Source organism: Anarrhichthys ocellatus, unplaced genomic scaffold, assembly GCF_004355925.1.
Source record: "Anarrhichthys ocellatus isolate YVR2014 unplaced genomic scaffold, GSC_Weel_1.0 scaffold2, whole genome shotgun sequence".
NCBI classification, from domain to species: domain Eukaryota; kingdom Metazoa; phylum Chordata; class Actinopteri; order Perciformes; family Anarhichadidae; genus Anarrhichthys; species Anarrhichthys ocellatus.
Window position 1 is genome coordinate 6,083,202 of NW_022280032.1, and position 17,084 is coordinate 6,100,285.

General features: G+C 42.8%; 1 protein-coding gene across 2 annotated transcripts in view; it reads left to right on the forward strand.

Moving 5' to 3' along the window:
* Positions 1 to 17,084, forward strand: part of nell2a (neural EGFL like 2a) — a 70,483-nt gene that overhangs the window by 48,063 nt on the left and 5,336 nt on the right. The window contains exons 15-18 of one of the 2 annotated variants that reach the window (XM_031856799.1): positions 1,167 to 1,262; positions 12,558 to 12,698; positions 13,994 to 14,187; positions 16,576 to 16,703. In XM_031856799.1, the coding sequence (XP_031712659.1) occupies positions 1,167 to 1,262; positions 12,558 to 12,698; positions 13,994 to 14,187; positions 16,576 to 16,703 (559 nt within the window). Of the gene's footprint in view, positions 1 to 1,166; positions 1,263 to 12,557; positions 12,699 to 13,993; positions 14,188 to 16,575; positions 16,753 to 17,084 lie in introns of both variants that reach the window. The other variant, XM_031856790.1, reaches the window with a different exon arrangement.

A 17,084-nucleotide genomic window follows, 5' to 3' on the forward strand; every position in this document is an offset into this window, starting at 1 on the left:
ACGTAACTGTGCACACAGATATCTCTGACTTTTAGTTCAATTCTGCTTCACACAAGGCTCTTCACTGTCGTTGTTCTCTGACTGAGGTTTTGTGACCACCTTCCCTTTTACACGAGGAACAATTTGAACTGAGTACCATTAATATTACACCGCAATCTCTTTTGAAAAATACAAAATAAATCAATCTTACAAAATAAGTCAGGGATGCCCTGCAAAATAAGTCCTGGTTAAAGATATTTCTAGTGAGCAGTTTTTCAGGCATATTCACGAGTCTGTTCCATAGTCGAATCCTCTCACATTAGTTCCCCAACCTCATATCACCGCCATGAAAACCGTGTTGTGGTTGTACTCAGTGAAAAGCCTTCTGTGACCCAGGTTTAATGAGAGCTTCTCTCCGTGCGTTGCTCTATTTGTAATCTATGCTCTTACTAGAAAATTGGCTTGACCTTAGCCGGTTCATCAATCCCTTGATTAGAAATCTATTTATAGGGGAAGTGCAGCTATTTTCTGACTAAAGATCATTTTCCTTGTCATCGGGTGCACTAATCATCCTGTGAAAACGTTTTTTAGTTTTCTCTAGCTTTCATGAAGCCCAAGCTGATGTCAAATTACTTCTTTTCCCCAATCAACAGGCTAAAAAAACTAAAATTGTTGAGTTTTCTATTGAGTAAGACAAAGAATTGATTAAAGAGATCAATCGCTTGTCAAAATAGTTACTGATCATTGTTCGGTTAATCGAATAATCAACAATACTAAATTGTTGGAGTGCCTCTTTAACAAAATCTGAAGCACTGTGTGGTGCTCCTTTTACTGGAGAGGGCTTCTTCCGTTTGTGATGCATTTTATTCCTTATTCTAGGGAAGCAGAGTATAATTTGTGTATAAATTTAATTTGATTCCATTGCATTATGTCAACTTCAATGACTTCTCTTTGTTTTGGGGACATATTAACTAACAGTCTCTCCATGGATAATGAACATTTTAAAATTAACCTTGGTGAGAAGCATTAATCAAGCGAAATAATATCGTGAGAGCCTGTAATGAATCAACGCACCAAATTAGCTCTTATTCTGTATGCAAATACATATGCTGCTGCTGGTCTAATTACATAGTTAATGCTCGTTAATCTTTGTGAGTAATGGCTCTTCTCGTCTGGTCTACCTCTAGCTATGTGTGACGGATTGTGCCAGAATGGGGGAACCTGCGTCTCACCTAACAACTGCGTTTGCCAGCAAGGATTTACGGGCAAGAGGTGCGAGACAGGTAAGAGTTCATTTCAGTTCCACTCCTACATTTCTCTCCTCAAAAAGAGCTCAAGCAAGACCTTTGACTGAATCTGCGTGAAGGGACTAGAAACGGGAGGAAGAGGTGATATAAAGCGAGGAGGTGTTTTATTTTCTTGTAATCTAGCCGGAAAGGAACTAACGATAAGAGCAGGGGCGTTACTGTAGAGCGGTAATTAAGATTGCAGTTGTTGCTTTAGTTATCTGGGCACGGGCTTTTGTTTAACAAGGTATTGATCATTCTAACTTTGTATAGCTGCCTTTGCGCTGACCCCGACAAAACAGCTGACAGCAAAACATCTGTAAACGCGTAGATGTTTTAGTGTTCACAATCTCCTATATTCACTGTGTGTGTGTGTGTGTTTGAACGTGTTTGTGGCTGTGTGTGTGTGTGTGTGTGTGTGTGTGTGTGTGTGTGTGTGTGTGTCCACAAGTGCATCTGACTGTGTGGGTTTGCACTCCATGGTGAATGATGAGTTTGTACCTCTTCCAATGGCCCGATGGAGGATTTGAACTGCAGTTGCAGCAGTATGGGAATTACCTCATATTAATCAGCATGGCATTTTTCCTCATAGGCACCATGCCACATCCAAATTACCACTGCACAAACTCCTGATGCACGATATCCAATAGGGTATGATGGCTTAACCGAGTATTAAGTCAGTCTGTGTTTATAGCAAAGAACATATCACTGCTTGCCTTCATGCATGGAGATATGTCAAACACAACATTGTGATAAGACTCGAGGCTTTGGATGCTATTCGGTGTGTTTTCCCCTCCAGTGCTGGTGATTTAAGTCAACAAGAAAGGCTGTAATCCTGGTAGTTGTGCTAGACGAGCCAAATGTCTAATCTATAGCAGCAACACCTTTCTCATAACCCGTTTCAACCTTTTGTGGAGTGTCCTTGAGGAGACAAGCGGCCGAGCTAATAGAAAGTCAAGTCATGACGGTTCTCTCAGTGTGTGTGTGTGTGTGCTTGTGTTTGAGTGAAGCAAACTGAGCTTCTCTGCTTGCTCATTGGTTCGGGTATTGATTGCACATAAAGGACCTTTTTTTTACGAGGCGTCCTTTTTACTGCTCGCTTTAAAGTAAATGAATTTCCTCATGGTGGTGCTCTGAGAAGCTGAGGAAGGGGAGTAGTGTGTGTGTGTGTGTGTGTGTGTGTGTGCGTGTGTGTGTGTGTGTGTAAAGCTACTGAGAATGTGTTAACACACCTAACCATAATGACTTATCATCCTTCCCGTTTTGCAGCAGAGAGTTCTGAGGACCTCGTTCCTTAGTAATAGCATGGTCCAGGCAATCACACATTTCATTACCTTCTATAGTGTTTTAGATCCCTGCCTTTCACTCTTTGTCTCCCTCTCTCACTTTACTCTCTTTTGTGTCCCGCGTCTCAAAAAACAGTCACAGAAGAGTCCATCAAAGGAGGAATCTTCTAAAACGTACAAAAGATTTGTCCAAGGCTATTCTATTCATCAGTCGGTCTCCAAAAAGCTCTAAAAATGAATGCGTTTTGTAGGAAACGTCTTTGTTGTGGAGTACGTTTTTTAAATATTTCTATTTTCATCAGATCAATCATATCATGGTTAGGTTTTAGATTTGTTCTTAAATGATGGATATCTCTGTCCACAAAAAAGAAAATTAATTCCCTAAAAAGTCAAAGCACACAAGTACAGAATTTTAAAAGCCCATTGAAGTGGCTACATGAAAAACAAGAACAAGACCAACAGACAAGAATTTATTAAAAGCTTCAATCAAACACAGGAGAATTTAGCTCCATCATTACACCAATAATCAGTAAATATCACACAATGTCACAGATAAGGGACATTTCTGTCATGTCCAAGAAGCACAGCCTCATTTATTTTTTATCTATAGGAAATTCCCAAAACTTAAATTTTAGAAAAAGAATGAAACTTGATGCAACTCCTTTTTTTGATTTGTAGGTTTTCTGATGATTTCTTCCTTCACCCCAATTTATTGCAGGTGAATTAAATATTGTTTATGGTGGTCACAACATTAAAAACGTTGTGGTTTTTAAGGAGGTTATGTGCTGCACCAGTGAAGTGACCACTGACTCCAGTAAGTCATTTCTTACACTTAGCCAGTTGTTTAAACCGTCTGACAGAGCTAAGTTATCAGTTAGCCAATATGTCTCTATGCTATGCTAACTGTCTCCTGTCTACAGCGCCATATTTAACATACAAATATGAGAGGGGCATCTCTTTCTTAAGAAAGTGAACCAGCATGATTCCAAAAGTGTTGAACAAGAAGTGAGTGATATAGTCTACTGTGTTTTGGATGAACCAGCCCTTTGAGTCGTTCTTTTCTCCATTCGATGTAAGAAAAATAACTGTTTGCAAACCCATTTCTCCATTAATTCACTTGTCTCTTTCTTAACCACACCATGAGGGAAATAAGGGGATGAGAGATTGGTGGCTCAGGGATCGGAGTGTTTTTTAGGCTCCCCCTCCGCTCATCATTGAGGCTGATTAGAATTCGAGGTACGGGACGCAAACACAAACAAACAAGCGCTTGCACGCACGCCGAATCTCTCGCGCGCTCCTCATGCCTCAGGCGACAAGATGTTTGTCACCACTGCTGCCGCTTCAGTGCGCATCTCTCTCCTCCCTCTCACTATTTGGCTTCTTCCCATTCTCGTCAGCTCTGTGACAGCTGCCATCGTCATGTGCTAATTTTTTCCTCAGGTTTAGTAGTCCAGGACCACCGTCAGGGCCCCATGCTACAGGGCCAAAGCCTCTGGCACCGTTTAGAGACTTCAGCAGTCAGTCAGTGCGAAAGGGGGAGTCCGTCTTATTGTCTCCTCGCAGTGTGACAGTAGCTCCCACTGAGGGAAGTGTCTACTGGTGAAGCTCACAGGAGGTTAATGTACACAGGAGGTTAATGTACTGTTGGATATGCTGCTCTGCTGGTGGGGAGGATGGGAAGGGAGCAGGGGGGTGAGAATGATAGTTTGGCGAGACGGGATGGAGACGTACCGAGAGAGTGGCAGATGCAAAATTCGAGGAGGGAGAGGAAAGAGAAGTAACGACCGGGAGGGGAGGGGGTGAGAGGAGGTGAAGTGGAAAGGAAGATACAGAGATGTTTGGAAAAACTGACAGATGCAGCGACGGAATGGGAAACGCAATGAGAGAGATGGGTGGTGGGAGGCCAGGGGTTAGTGGGTTTTCTCTGCATTTGGATGCGGAATGAGGCCGGTGGAGTCGGTGCAGCAGGAGGAGGAGAAGCGGAGCTGGGTGGATGAACATGGAAAAGCTTTCACTAAGGCTGGGCTCCCCACCCCCAGAACCTTGTGAGCTTTTAGAGGCCTCCCCAGGGACTCCAGCACTTCTGCTGCTGCAACAGCAGACTGACGGCCTGTCATAAGACACCGAACAGGAGTTCCTCAAGGCAGTGCGGATAGACACACGCACGCACACACATATTTACGTACGAGAAGGCGCTGAACAGTTTGCCGATTGTCAACGTGCCTCCCAATTTTGGATTATTGTACGTCGGTGTGTTGCAGTGTACGTATGCGTAATCATTTGTGTACATTTTTGTCTGTACAATTATGAGGATGCGTGTTAGTGTGTTTTCAGTTTGAGTTAAGATCTTCTTGTGACTGAATGTGTGCGCTTGGTGGCTTGTCATTACCATTCAAGGGGAATGGATGGGGAGGGACAGGGGACACGCATTGCTGACAGACACCAGCTAGCGGAGAACTCTGACACATCATGAATTATGCAGGACACAGCTGCGGCAGGGCACATACTCTTCAGTCGTGGATATAAATGTACGCAGGGCCAGCCATGTAATGTGTGCCCCGAACATGCTGCACAGTCAATGTGTTAGCCTCAGGCTAGCTCCACTCCTTATATGGCTTGGGTGAGAGATGGGCAAATGCTGGAATATTAGGTTTTCAGCAAAATAGGCGTCCATTAACTTCTCCAGATACACGTTACTACTACGTTATTAGGATGTTTCAGAGTAAAGTATGTCTGTTAAAGCCTCTGATGGTTCTTGTTCAACCTGCTCGCGTTCGAATGCCAGCTAGAATGAGTCAGGTTATTATTTTCTGTGATTGATGACTTACCTGTAAATGAATTTCTCTGATGTGGTAAAATCAACTCATGTTGACGATGCGGTCAGTGTACTATTTGGTTGTAAATCCTATTTTATATCCCGTTTCATTTGGGTTCATGTTGCAGGTAATATCTTTTGTTTTGACATTTAATAGGTGCAGAGAAGCAAAGTTGCCACAATGTTTTGACCCTGGCCTTATTTCCCAATACATATTTAGACCCTTAATATACATAAACATGCAAAGCATACTTTAAAACAGGCAAACGAGAGCTTAGAACCATTGAGCACACAATGTAAATGTAGTCTAAGTTAGTCAACAATCACATGCTTCCAGCTCGCAGCTTCAAATGATGTGCATAGTTTAAAAAAACTCAACACTAAAAGCAAGAAAGGAAGATATTGAAAGAGAGAACAGAAGATCAGGAAAAGTGGCACTATGGCAAAATGAGATTAATATAAAATTGAAGGCATAGGTTTAGGCAATGTAAGTAAAAAAAACCATTCACTTAAAGGGTGCACTGAAAAAGACTGATTAAATACAGGTACTGTAGCTTTACACCTCTGTCCATTGAAATGTATCCATCATTGTGAAGGCTGCTCTGGATGTCTTTGCACTGGGTGCTTTTTGCAAAACCGATGAAGAAGAGGCTTTGGAAATTCTCAGAACATGCACAATTCATGGCCATTAGATGCAAATCAACGATTTTATCAATATTTCCTTGAAAAGCAGGTTAAATTCTTCTTTTCCACGGTCATTTCCATTTTCTAGCCTGACGGGGCTATTTACTTATGCATTGTTTAAAGATATTCACTCATGTTGCATAAAACCCCACTTACATACACATAGTCTTGATAACAGTACAGGCGAAACGATAAAATACAACGAAACCGTAAATGCTTTCAATCAATCATGTTGTGGAGTCATCTGAAAGCAAAATGAGCCGGGGGAACTTGTAATCTACGAGTCTTAAGAGTTACGATGCTTTTAGAAAATACCTCGCAAATGTAAGAAGATTCATAACAAGGGTTTTTATGATCATCTTAGCTTTGAGATGCTTTTAGGAAACAGGGCTCAGGACTGTGAAGATTTTCCATCAGCCGATAAATAATTGGACGTAACATCTGTGGACAACCCCTTCTGTTTTGGCCTCAGAAGTGTGTCTATTGACTGCCTTGCTGAACTGTTTCTTTGAGAAGAATGGGGAGATAGTGTTTGTATTTTTTTTTTTTTTCAGCTCATTATCTGCTCCTTTCAAGCCCCTCTAAGCTTGTTAGGGTGCTTTGCCACCAGTTAAAATGTTCTGTCACTACGCTGTCAGTTCTATAACTAATGGCCATCCCTGCTGTCCTTGGATGGCCTCTTGCTAGCTTCGCAAAGGATGCTGTGGGGTGCGTAAGGGAGAAGAGCATTTTGATCAGATCCTGTGGACGGACACCTCTCCCTTTCATCTTTCAATTCATCTGTCCTCACGAGGCCTTTTAATCATCAGCGGCACTGAATCACAGGGAGGCTAGTTCAGCATCAACAGTGATCTTTAAGGACAAGGAGAAAGAGATAAAAGATTTTTATGTTCAATGTTAATGATGCAATTTAGTTTTGTGACTCCTACACACTCCTGAAGGGTTATGTTCAGGAGCACCATCACAGACCCCTGGTGTTTTACACCTACACTGTAAATTCACATTTTATTGGTAAGAAAATAAACTAATTTTCTCAAGTCGTGATCATTCACCAGCACACGGCCTCATCTGAAGTGAAACTCTGATTAAGAGGTGTGATCTAAAGAGGGGAGCGTTTTGTTTATGTAAGCAAAACGGCTCCTTTTCATCAGAGCTTCCATACAATATTCAATTCATTTTTACAACCTTTTCTCTAACTTTGCATTTCTCTGAGTTCTTTAAGGAAAGATGAAGGAAGATAAGTTAAAGGAGGAAGAGTGAAGCGAAGTTTGAAGAGGACATAGTGTAGAGAAACAGTTGGTAAGTGAAGAAAGGAGAGGGTATTTAATTATTGGGTGATAGCAGATGAGAGGAGATAAGACGAGAGGAAGAGGGGGGGAAAAAAAACAGAGATGATTTATTATGAGATGTAAAAATGGAACGGGAAAAAAATAGCAGTGAGGGAGAATATGGGGAGGCGGATGGGAGGGGACAAGTGGATGGCCAGTGAGTTCATGAGGAAGCTTTGAAGGCAGTGAGAGACGGATGTGGAGCCCTGAGGTCACGCTGGCTTATTGACTAGGACAGAGAGACGAACAGGGCCAGACAAACAATTTGTTCCCTCAGACCTCATTTACATTGATGTCGAGCTCCAGGAAGCTTGTCGGGGTTTGGGACAAATAAAAAACAACTAAACACACTGTCTGACATGTCAAAGCAACAGATAGACAAATAAACAGACAGCCAGAGTCACACAAGCATGAAGATAGATCGTGATGAAACATATAGTCAGGTGAATGTGATACAAGTAAAGGTCGGCTACATGTGCACGACAAACTGGCCTGTCCAGGTTCAATTGCACAACACAGAAACGTTGCTATAGCAGTTGCTGGTGCTCTGCTGTTGTATAAGTAAGAACAGCGAGGGCCACAGCGTGTGTGACACAATAGCAAGTAAAAAAATAACATCACAACCTCATCATAGTTGAAATCTCCCCTGGGCGCCACCCACTCGACTCTCAGGCACGGCTAGTGAATATTTAAAACCATATTAATTTTTTTGCGCCCCTTGACAGCTCCCATGATGCATCGCTGCAGCTCTCTCCCGTTTTTGCTCTACAATTTACCCACATGGCCCGGGGGCCTGTGACTGTTGAAGCTCAAGCGGCTTGTTTAAGCACAGTGATTATGTATTCATTATTTATTTACGGACGGCCTTACAGAGCCCTCACTCCATCACCCCTAATTAGCGTGTCTTAATTAGGCCCTGCTAATGGCCGGAGCTGTCGTTGAGCTGAGCGCAACCTGCTGCTTCTACCTAAATGACACATCTCCCAGGGATAGCTTGCTGCTGTATAGCTGCCGCACTGGACACGGGACGGCTACATTGCTTTTTAAAGGCCAATGGAAATTAAATTGCTCTTTTTTTTCTGCTGCAGCATACAGATCTGCTCTGTAAATTGCATATTCTTCGCTCTCTTTTGAGAAAAGAAAACAGCATCCCAAAGTGAAAATTGTATATTTTTTTGTTTTCGTAATCTCTCCGCTCATATACCAGTTTCTCTGTCTGTGGGGGAATTCTGCACTGCTAACATGATTTTGCAGGCTTGAAAGCTAATTAGCCAGGCCACTGTAGGACATTGAAGTGTAAGTGGACCCCCCCCTCCCCCCCTACACACACACACACTAATATCTTGCCTTTGTCTTTAGTGTGAAAGGTTACAATCGGTATTCTTTCCCGGGACTGACTCGTCAATAGTCGCAGGTGTTTACCAGCTCCAGCCCCGATCGGCAGCGTTGAAAACATGACACACAGAGTATTTCTGATTAATCTCTAAAAAACTGTTTTTTACTTCCAAAAATACAACAATCACGCTGAAATTCACTTTTACATGTTTTGACTGCAAAGATGAGTTTACAGATGGTGATTTCAATTCGAGGGTGATTGAACTTCACCGTGATGGAGAGCGATTGCAGTTCTGTATGCGCTTGCAGCTACCGATTGTTCACGAGGCTTGTTTTCAATTTACCATGATTACTCATTCCCTCTCCCACTCAAGTGCTTGCAGATATGGATTTGCGTTTCAGTGTCTGTTTCATCTTCAGGAATCCAGTGTGTAACTCAATTTGCCTCGGGTTTCATGATGATTGATTGATTACTTGAGTTTGCTCATTCTCTTAATGAAGACTGAGGACCGGTGACGATCACTCAATTACACTTTGCTGTACATTAAAGAGCAGGGATCAGGAATCCATTTCTTACCTGATCGCTGTGTCGCGCACGTGCCGATAAAAGCTTTGTACACATTATTATCGACTCAAAGGTTCTGCAGCCTTTTCTCAGCCGTCATTGTAAACGTGATCTGACATGACAAATTCAGCTAATTTTAAAATCCATTCATTGTTAAATGGCATCCGACTTAAGAGCAAGAGGGAAGGTTCAGTAAAGATCCAGAGATGTCTTTGAAGAATGCCTCCTGGTGCCGATCAGGATTACCAGGTAGACCTCTATGGGAATGGAAATCAGTTTGAATTAGGTTACTGTACGGGAGATGTACGTGTGGTAGCGGTAACAGTGCTGCAACACCGTAGAAACCGCACGGCAACCCCCAGGGCTGTCTGTCAGTCAGAGAGGGTGAAAGACGTGGGGAGGGAAGCGAGGAAAGAATGACGGGGTAATAGCATATAACTGCACCTATCCAGCATCAGAATAGGAGGCGAGGATGAAGTGGAGAGGTTGGAGGGAGCTGGGACAATGAAAGGGAGGGATGAAGAGAAGAGGGCAGGCGAGACTAAACTCTAAACTCTGTCTTTTTCTGCTCAAAGAGAGAGCAAACTGCAGCGATGTGGAAAGGTGAGGACGAGGGCACTTCTGTTTTTGCCTGAGCTCTGAGACAGAGATAGACGGGCGAAGTGAAAAAAGGGAACACATGGAAAGGAGAAGGCAGAGGATGAAGAAAGAGAGGAGGAGGAGGTGGTCAGGGCAGAGTGGCATAACAATGCCCAGGAGGGTGCAGAAAGACCGACTGCTTGTTCCTCACTTTGTCCTCAGAGAGCTGGCGTAATAGAGCCCTTGATTCCAGGCTGCCACTTAGGATAACGAGTAGGCTAACTGCAGTCTGTCTCATCGTCGCCCTCCTCCTCCTCCTCCTCCTCCTCCTCCTTCCTGTTCTCCTCCTCATCTAGCATGTCCTCATCCTCCTCTCTTTGTGTAGGTTTTTCTCTTGTCAGCTTCCACATCCTCCAGTCAGCAAGGTAACTCCAAAATAACTGTTCTTCCGTGGCTTTGACCTCTCTAGGAGATGGATTCGGAAAAGCCGGATTTGATTTTTGTTTGTGTTTTCCAGAGCAGAGAAAGAAAAACATGACATGATTTAACAAATGAAAATACTGCGCCATCCACATCTACGATTCGACTAAAGCTAGAGCCTCATGATTCAGTAGAGACAGAGCTTTCAGGCAGCGCCCTTGTCTGATTGTCACTGTTGATGATTTGATTACAATGATCTTCCATTATCCTTTACGCCAGATGATGAAATAGAAGGCAAGACTTTTGGAAGCATGTTGTATCCTTGCTGTACCTCACACATTCAATCCTGTCAAGTCCAAGGTGCGACAACAGTGAGTTTCATCGTCCTAAAACGCCGCCGCGCTTTCAATGTTGATTTGACAGCAGGCTGAGGGGCATAATCATAGCTGACAGTTTTGGCTCGGTAAAAAGAGAAAACGTTGAGTCTTTTGTTGAGGGTGTAACCCTCTGTTGTTATAGCGAGACAGTCAAGTTTTTAAAAACACCTGAATGAAACTAGCTGAAAATAGCTATTTGCATATTTTTAGACTCCCTTAACCATCAGTGTCTGTTATAAATAGTATCCGACTGCTCCGTTGTACTTTGAACGGTTTCATCCAGCCTTATGGGGGAGAAGAGGATGATTCAGATTCAGCTCCATTGTTTTGTTTTGTTTTTATACCGGCAGACCTCATGCAGCTCTTCCCTTTAAAAACTCCCTGCACTTTTATCACACTGAAATTCACAGGCAGCAAAGAGCATTGGATGTTTTCTTGAGGAGTGGGGAGAATTAATATCCCTTTCTTTTTTTTTTTAGAGATGGGCTTGTTAAGAGTATCTGCTGTAGACTCGTGATTTTGAAGCAGTGTCCTTTTAACCCAGCATTGCTGACCTGAGGGGAGAAAATAAGGTGCTCCGCTCTCACTAAATGTAATTAGTAAAATGTGAGTTTTTCCTTTAAAGTCTGCCACGTGGAAAAAAAAGAAATATGCTGCAGGTTTTTTAAGCAAACCTGCTTCTCAGACAAATACGGGTCATTTTTGAATAGATAAGGCCCTAATCTGCAGGACATTTCATCAACAGTTAATCTGCTGCAGAAATTCTATTAAAAAGGCTGTGGGCTCATTAGCCAATAGATCTTAATCCCATTACTGCCTGGGCGGTGGGGGACCATGAGCCCGCCTGTCTGTCGCTCTATGGGGGATACTGTCGCAGGCAGTTGTATAGAAGGTCAGACACGGCACACTGCCATTTTCATAATGAGAGCAGAGCATCATGCATCATGCAGAAAAAAACATCACAGACTATACAGACACATTCAATCACGGTGCATGTCTGGGCCTAACATATTTAGCGCTACTGTCTCATAACAGGCTTTATTTCCTCTCTCGTGTGGGCCTGGCCCTCAGTTTAATTAAATGTTAGCTGAAACATCAGAGTGATCTGTCTCTGTTTGTATTATGCTCATTGTTGGAAATTATATTAGATTTGTTCTTGGTTGATGTTTGCAGAAAAGTTACCCGGCCCCTTGTTGAAACAAAAGGGTTGGATGTTGGCCTGTTGTACACAGAAACGGGGAGTGAAAAGGAGAAGCAAGAGGGAAAAAAAATACATCGAGGAGAGCGTCAGAGCATGTAATCAAAGTCTTTTATTAAAGACAAGAGCTGAAGGAGGAGGCAGAGTCAAGGATATTTCAAAGTGGAGCTCTGTGAAAACAAACACGAGCTCCATCTATTGACAACCGCCCACAGGATGTGTTAGAAGCTGCGTTAAAGCCCTTTGATGAGCTTCTCCACACGTCACCTCATATTAACTCCTATTGTCCAAGTAAAGTTCAATAACAGTGTACACACACCTCAGACTTTATTTGTTTGCCTGCATACGTTGGAGGATTAGACTGTGTAGGATTTTTTTTACTGGCATTTCAAAATGGAAGCCCATTAAATCTCTGTCTTCTAAGAATAGGCTTGTTATATTCAATCATTCCCTTCATTCATTCCCTGCTATCTTTTATTGATACAGATGTCCTTTTCTGGCTAGGCAGCTGCATTTGATCAATGAAGCCTACGGACTGGATTCACTCAAACGCCAGACACGTTGTTGTATCAATTATAAGTCAGTCAATGTTGAAAATGCCTACCGGGCAAGAATGAGGCTAAATAGCTCATTCACTGTAAAGAGCTTTTTTCGAAAGCAACAAGATAGCGACTGTATGTGATGTCTTCTTGCTCTTCTTTTCAGATATTGATGAGTGTGCGGACGGCTTTGTCAAGTGTGATGGTAAATCCACTTGTGTCAACTTGCCCGGCTGGTACCACTGTGAGTGCCGTGATGGATACCATGACAACGGCTTGTTTTCCGCCAGTGGGGAATCGTGCGTAGGTGAGTGGTCCACCGTCACTACCGAAATACACACAGTGATGGTGAAAAAGGTTTCATTTTTATTGCGATTTTTAGGATTGCAACTTGGATAAGTCAGAGCAATCACTTGTGAGTTCATCTCGTGTGAAACGGTCAATTTTGGTGATGAAATTATTATTATTTTTTTATTTCTTTATTTTTCAGGATAGTATATCCCCATGCACGTTCATTAGGTTTGAAAAAAACATTCCATTTTGTATGCAAAAATTTACATTTTTAAATGTACCTTTGACCTTTGGAAGTCGTGATGCCAATTGGACGTACAATCGTCAACATGACAATGTCACATCACCTCAGATTTTAGAGCTCTTACACTCAAATGAGATTTGAATTCTGGTTCATGGTTTTTAGCATTGCAAGAATATGACGTTGATTATACGATGTTATTGGATCTTATGGCTCCACAATGCCCCATTACTAGAAAACACCCCATTAATTTCCCATTGAATGGCCCCTGATTTTACATCTCAGTCCCATCACAGATTAAAAGGTCTTTTCTTTGATTTCTAGATTCAGGGTTGAGAGCTTAGAGAAGCACTGAAAATAGTGCCTTTTAATGAACTTGGTTGAAGAATGTGAGTCACCCGCCATCAAAAACTGTCGTTACACTCCTGTAAATAGTGGTATGATTGGATAGGTGTGTCATTATCAGTGTGTTTCCCTCCCAAAGCTTTTGCTTTTTTGCAGCCTGCTGATTTTCTGTAACATTCTCTCTGATACAGCCTGTCAGGAGAAGTGTCAGCTGTCACAAATGGAAACCCTCAATCTACAGCAACATCGAAGCATTGCCTGTAACAATAGTACTAGCGCTGCTCGGCTCGTTGACCCCATCTTGCCTGTCAGTGTGAGTTGGCAGAGGCAGGAAAAAAAAGCACATTAAAAGCACTCTCAAAAAAAAAAAAAATGAACCTGCCCGGGCTTCACAAATCAAAGGTATAATTTCACCAAAAGTAGGTTTCTGGGTTACATTACAGTTGTACACTGTATGTTTCATCCTGGAGCAGAAAAAGGTTGTTTTGCTACATTTTACAGCTGCATTTGAGCTGCAACTTCCGGGTGCATAGAGCAGGACATTGTCTTGGCCAAGAGGACAAAGATGTAACAGGACATGCTCTTTTACCTTGTCCCCATGTTACTAGTGCAAATATTAAAACGCTTGTAATAAAAAATCGGCCCCATTTCCATAAGCCATGCATAAACTGTGGTTCTGCACTGAGCATATGTATGATGTCATCTTTGTTTGTGCCCCCCCGCAGATATTAATGAATGCAAGATGGGGAGGAACACCTGTGCCAACGACACAGTGTGCTTCAACTTGGACGGAGGCTACGACTGCCGGTGCCCCCACGGGCACAACTGCACCGGGGACTGTATACATGACAACAAGGTCAAGCACAGTGGGCAGATCTGGGTGCTGGACAGCGACAGGTGCTCTGTGTGCTCCTGCCAGGTAAGAAACAGAAGGAGATGGACATGAACATCACAGAGATGGCTGAGACAGACAGAGAGAAGCCAAAGCAGAGGTAGATGGACTGGCTGAAATAGACAGAGATGGACAGAAGTGGAAAGATGGATGAGATAAGAGAAAGATTGAGAAGCAGATAGACACAGAATAAATGTGCCCAGTGCCGTAGAGAGTTGAGTAAGGATGTTCCCTCTCTGTATTACTGCATGTGCACCCAACTGGTCTATGGTTGAGTTTTCTGTTCTTTGTTTATTCTCTCTCTGCTATTCTAGAGTATAACAAAGAATAACAAACTGTAAACCTGTTCTTCCCTATGAATGATGACGTCTCCCACAGTGCCAATCAGCAAAAAAAGTCTCCTTGTATTGTCCTGTAATCATACTTCTCCCCTTGAACCAGTCTGTGATATTTATAAAAAAAAAGATGGAAGCACAGTGGTGCAATGGATGAAGAGATTATTTTAATCAGACATGGCGTGACTGTGCATGAAAGACCAATGTCATGCCACCTTTAGGCAAAAACTATTATAATAACCCATGAGAGTCGTGACTGTGAAGTCAATTCTCCAGGAGCATTTCCAGGTTCCAGTTTGCTCTTTCGTTCACTATAGTTATCTGAAAAGAGTCTAAATTAAACATTGACTAGTGGCTAGTGTGGTGTAGAAGGGGTCGCTTGTGGTAATGAACCCAGAGGTAACTATTACCAACATTTCGGTCAGAGTCACTTCTACAGACAGTGTCTTTCACCTCATGTTTTAATATGATGGCCACAGAAGGCAGCGGTTTTCAGCTAAACAGCTCCACTGTGCATGCACTACCTTCCCAGCACCCAACAGCAGACAAAGTTAGAAACTAAACAGAGCTAAAAAGAACATTGGACTTCATTGGGTCACCAGAAGCACAACTCCAATTTAAGTTACAGAATCAGAAATGAAGATGGGGCTTGTTGTACACCAAAAACAGCTCTGGACTACCTTAAAACTTCCTGGTATTTATTTAAACAAGCAATGTGTGTCATTTATGTGTCATCAGGCTTGCTTGTCTTGTACTTGTGCTGTTGTGATAAGCACTTACATTAAAGTACAGGATGAGCTATACGTAGTGACTTTCAAAGGTGAACCAGAGTGATTCAAGCTTTTGATGTAGTTGCTTTGATTGATTTCTGACACCCCAGTGACAAGGCATCCAGGAACATATGGTCCACAACACTCACTCTATCATCCCAAACACATTTTCTCTCCATGATTATCAGGTCATGGACCAGTCATACTTTGCATTTCAGCGTTTCACTCAAAGTAATGCCAAGTGTCTGGCAGAAGTGGAAGGTGATTATAGTGGATTAGTGTCGGTAGTGAATGATCAAGCAACAAATTATTCATTTGATTACAAAGGACCAGGGCAGAAATGGCTCCTTAATTAAATGAGTCATATTAATTGATTTGAGAGATTGAAGAGCTGCCCGTCAAAATGAGTTGTACTGAGCGACTGAAGAAGCAGAGGGGTAAACATGTTATTGTTTAGACGGACACAGCTGGATATTAGACGGAGAGCTGCGACTGACTGATGGGAGAAACCAAGGTCAAACATCACAGAGAAGACAAAGACTGGGATGTGTCCAGACTGAGGTCATGCAATATGCAAATAGTTCACTGTTTGAATCTGCTTGGAGCACCAGATGGGTGGGGTTTAGCACTCGAGTGCATCTTTAATAAGCGGGGCAGCTAATTTCTATAACATTTCAGAAATAAAACTACTTTTATTTAACTGATATCGCTGCAGCTCCAGGGCAAGTGGTCCAGAATCCTAAATATAGAAAAACTACTGCACAAAATAATATTTGGACATTGAAGAACCTGCTGGTATAGAGTTGTCGCTCTCTCTCTCTCTCTCTCCTCTCATTTGCTGCCATCTCTCTTCTGTCAATAATCTAATAAAGGCTTTAAAATGCCAGAAAAAAAACAATGTATCAACTAATTGTTTGCACATTAAAGTGGCACCATCAGATGTGAGCTGAGAGAAGTATGTGACAAAGGTAATGAGTTGAGTTCAGACCCAGAGCCGTCCCTGTATGTGGAAGGCACCGTAAATCACTAGACAGCCAAGTAGCACTTCTTCAAACACCACACTAATAACCAGGAACCCCTGAAGAACCACTGAGCTCATAAAACAATATTTAAATTGTGTGTCTTTCCCCTCAGACTGAAAAGCCATAAAACAGAGCTTCAAATCAGTTGCCAGGCTGCACACAGCCTTTGTTACAATATTTACGATCAACATACATGTTTAACGATCCCATCAGACAAATGGCCTTGTCTTTGCATGCACGGTACGTGTGTGTTCACGTGATATATGGGTTTGTGCTCCCCCGCCCCAGGCCGGCCAGGTGATGTGCCGCAGGATGGTTTGCGACTGCGACAACCCCAACGCCGACCTGTTCTGCTGCCCCGAGTGCGACCCTCGACTGAGCAGCCAGTGTCTGCACCAGAACGGCCTGCTCACCTACGGCAGCGGGGACACATGGGTGGAGAACTGCCAGCAGTGCCAGTGCCTGGTAAGTAGGGCTGGATAAATAAGCCCCCACATGTTTATAAAGCTTACGACGCATGAATCCAGTCGATGCTTTTATCAAGAGCAATTTGCGGTGACAGCAAGAAAAACACCATAAGCATTCATCTCTGCGACACAGTGCCAACACAACAGACAACAAATACTCCAGTCTCCATGGAAATGCTCGCAAATTATAGAGTCGCTATGTAAAGAAAGTCAAAGAGAGAAGTTTTGCGGGGAGAGCTATGGAGTGATTAAGAGGTGAATAGGAAGGTTGCCGAGAGGAGAAAATGAAGATTGCTTTTACAACTCGTGGCAGAGGAAACGGAGTAAGTG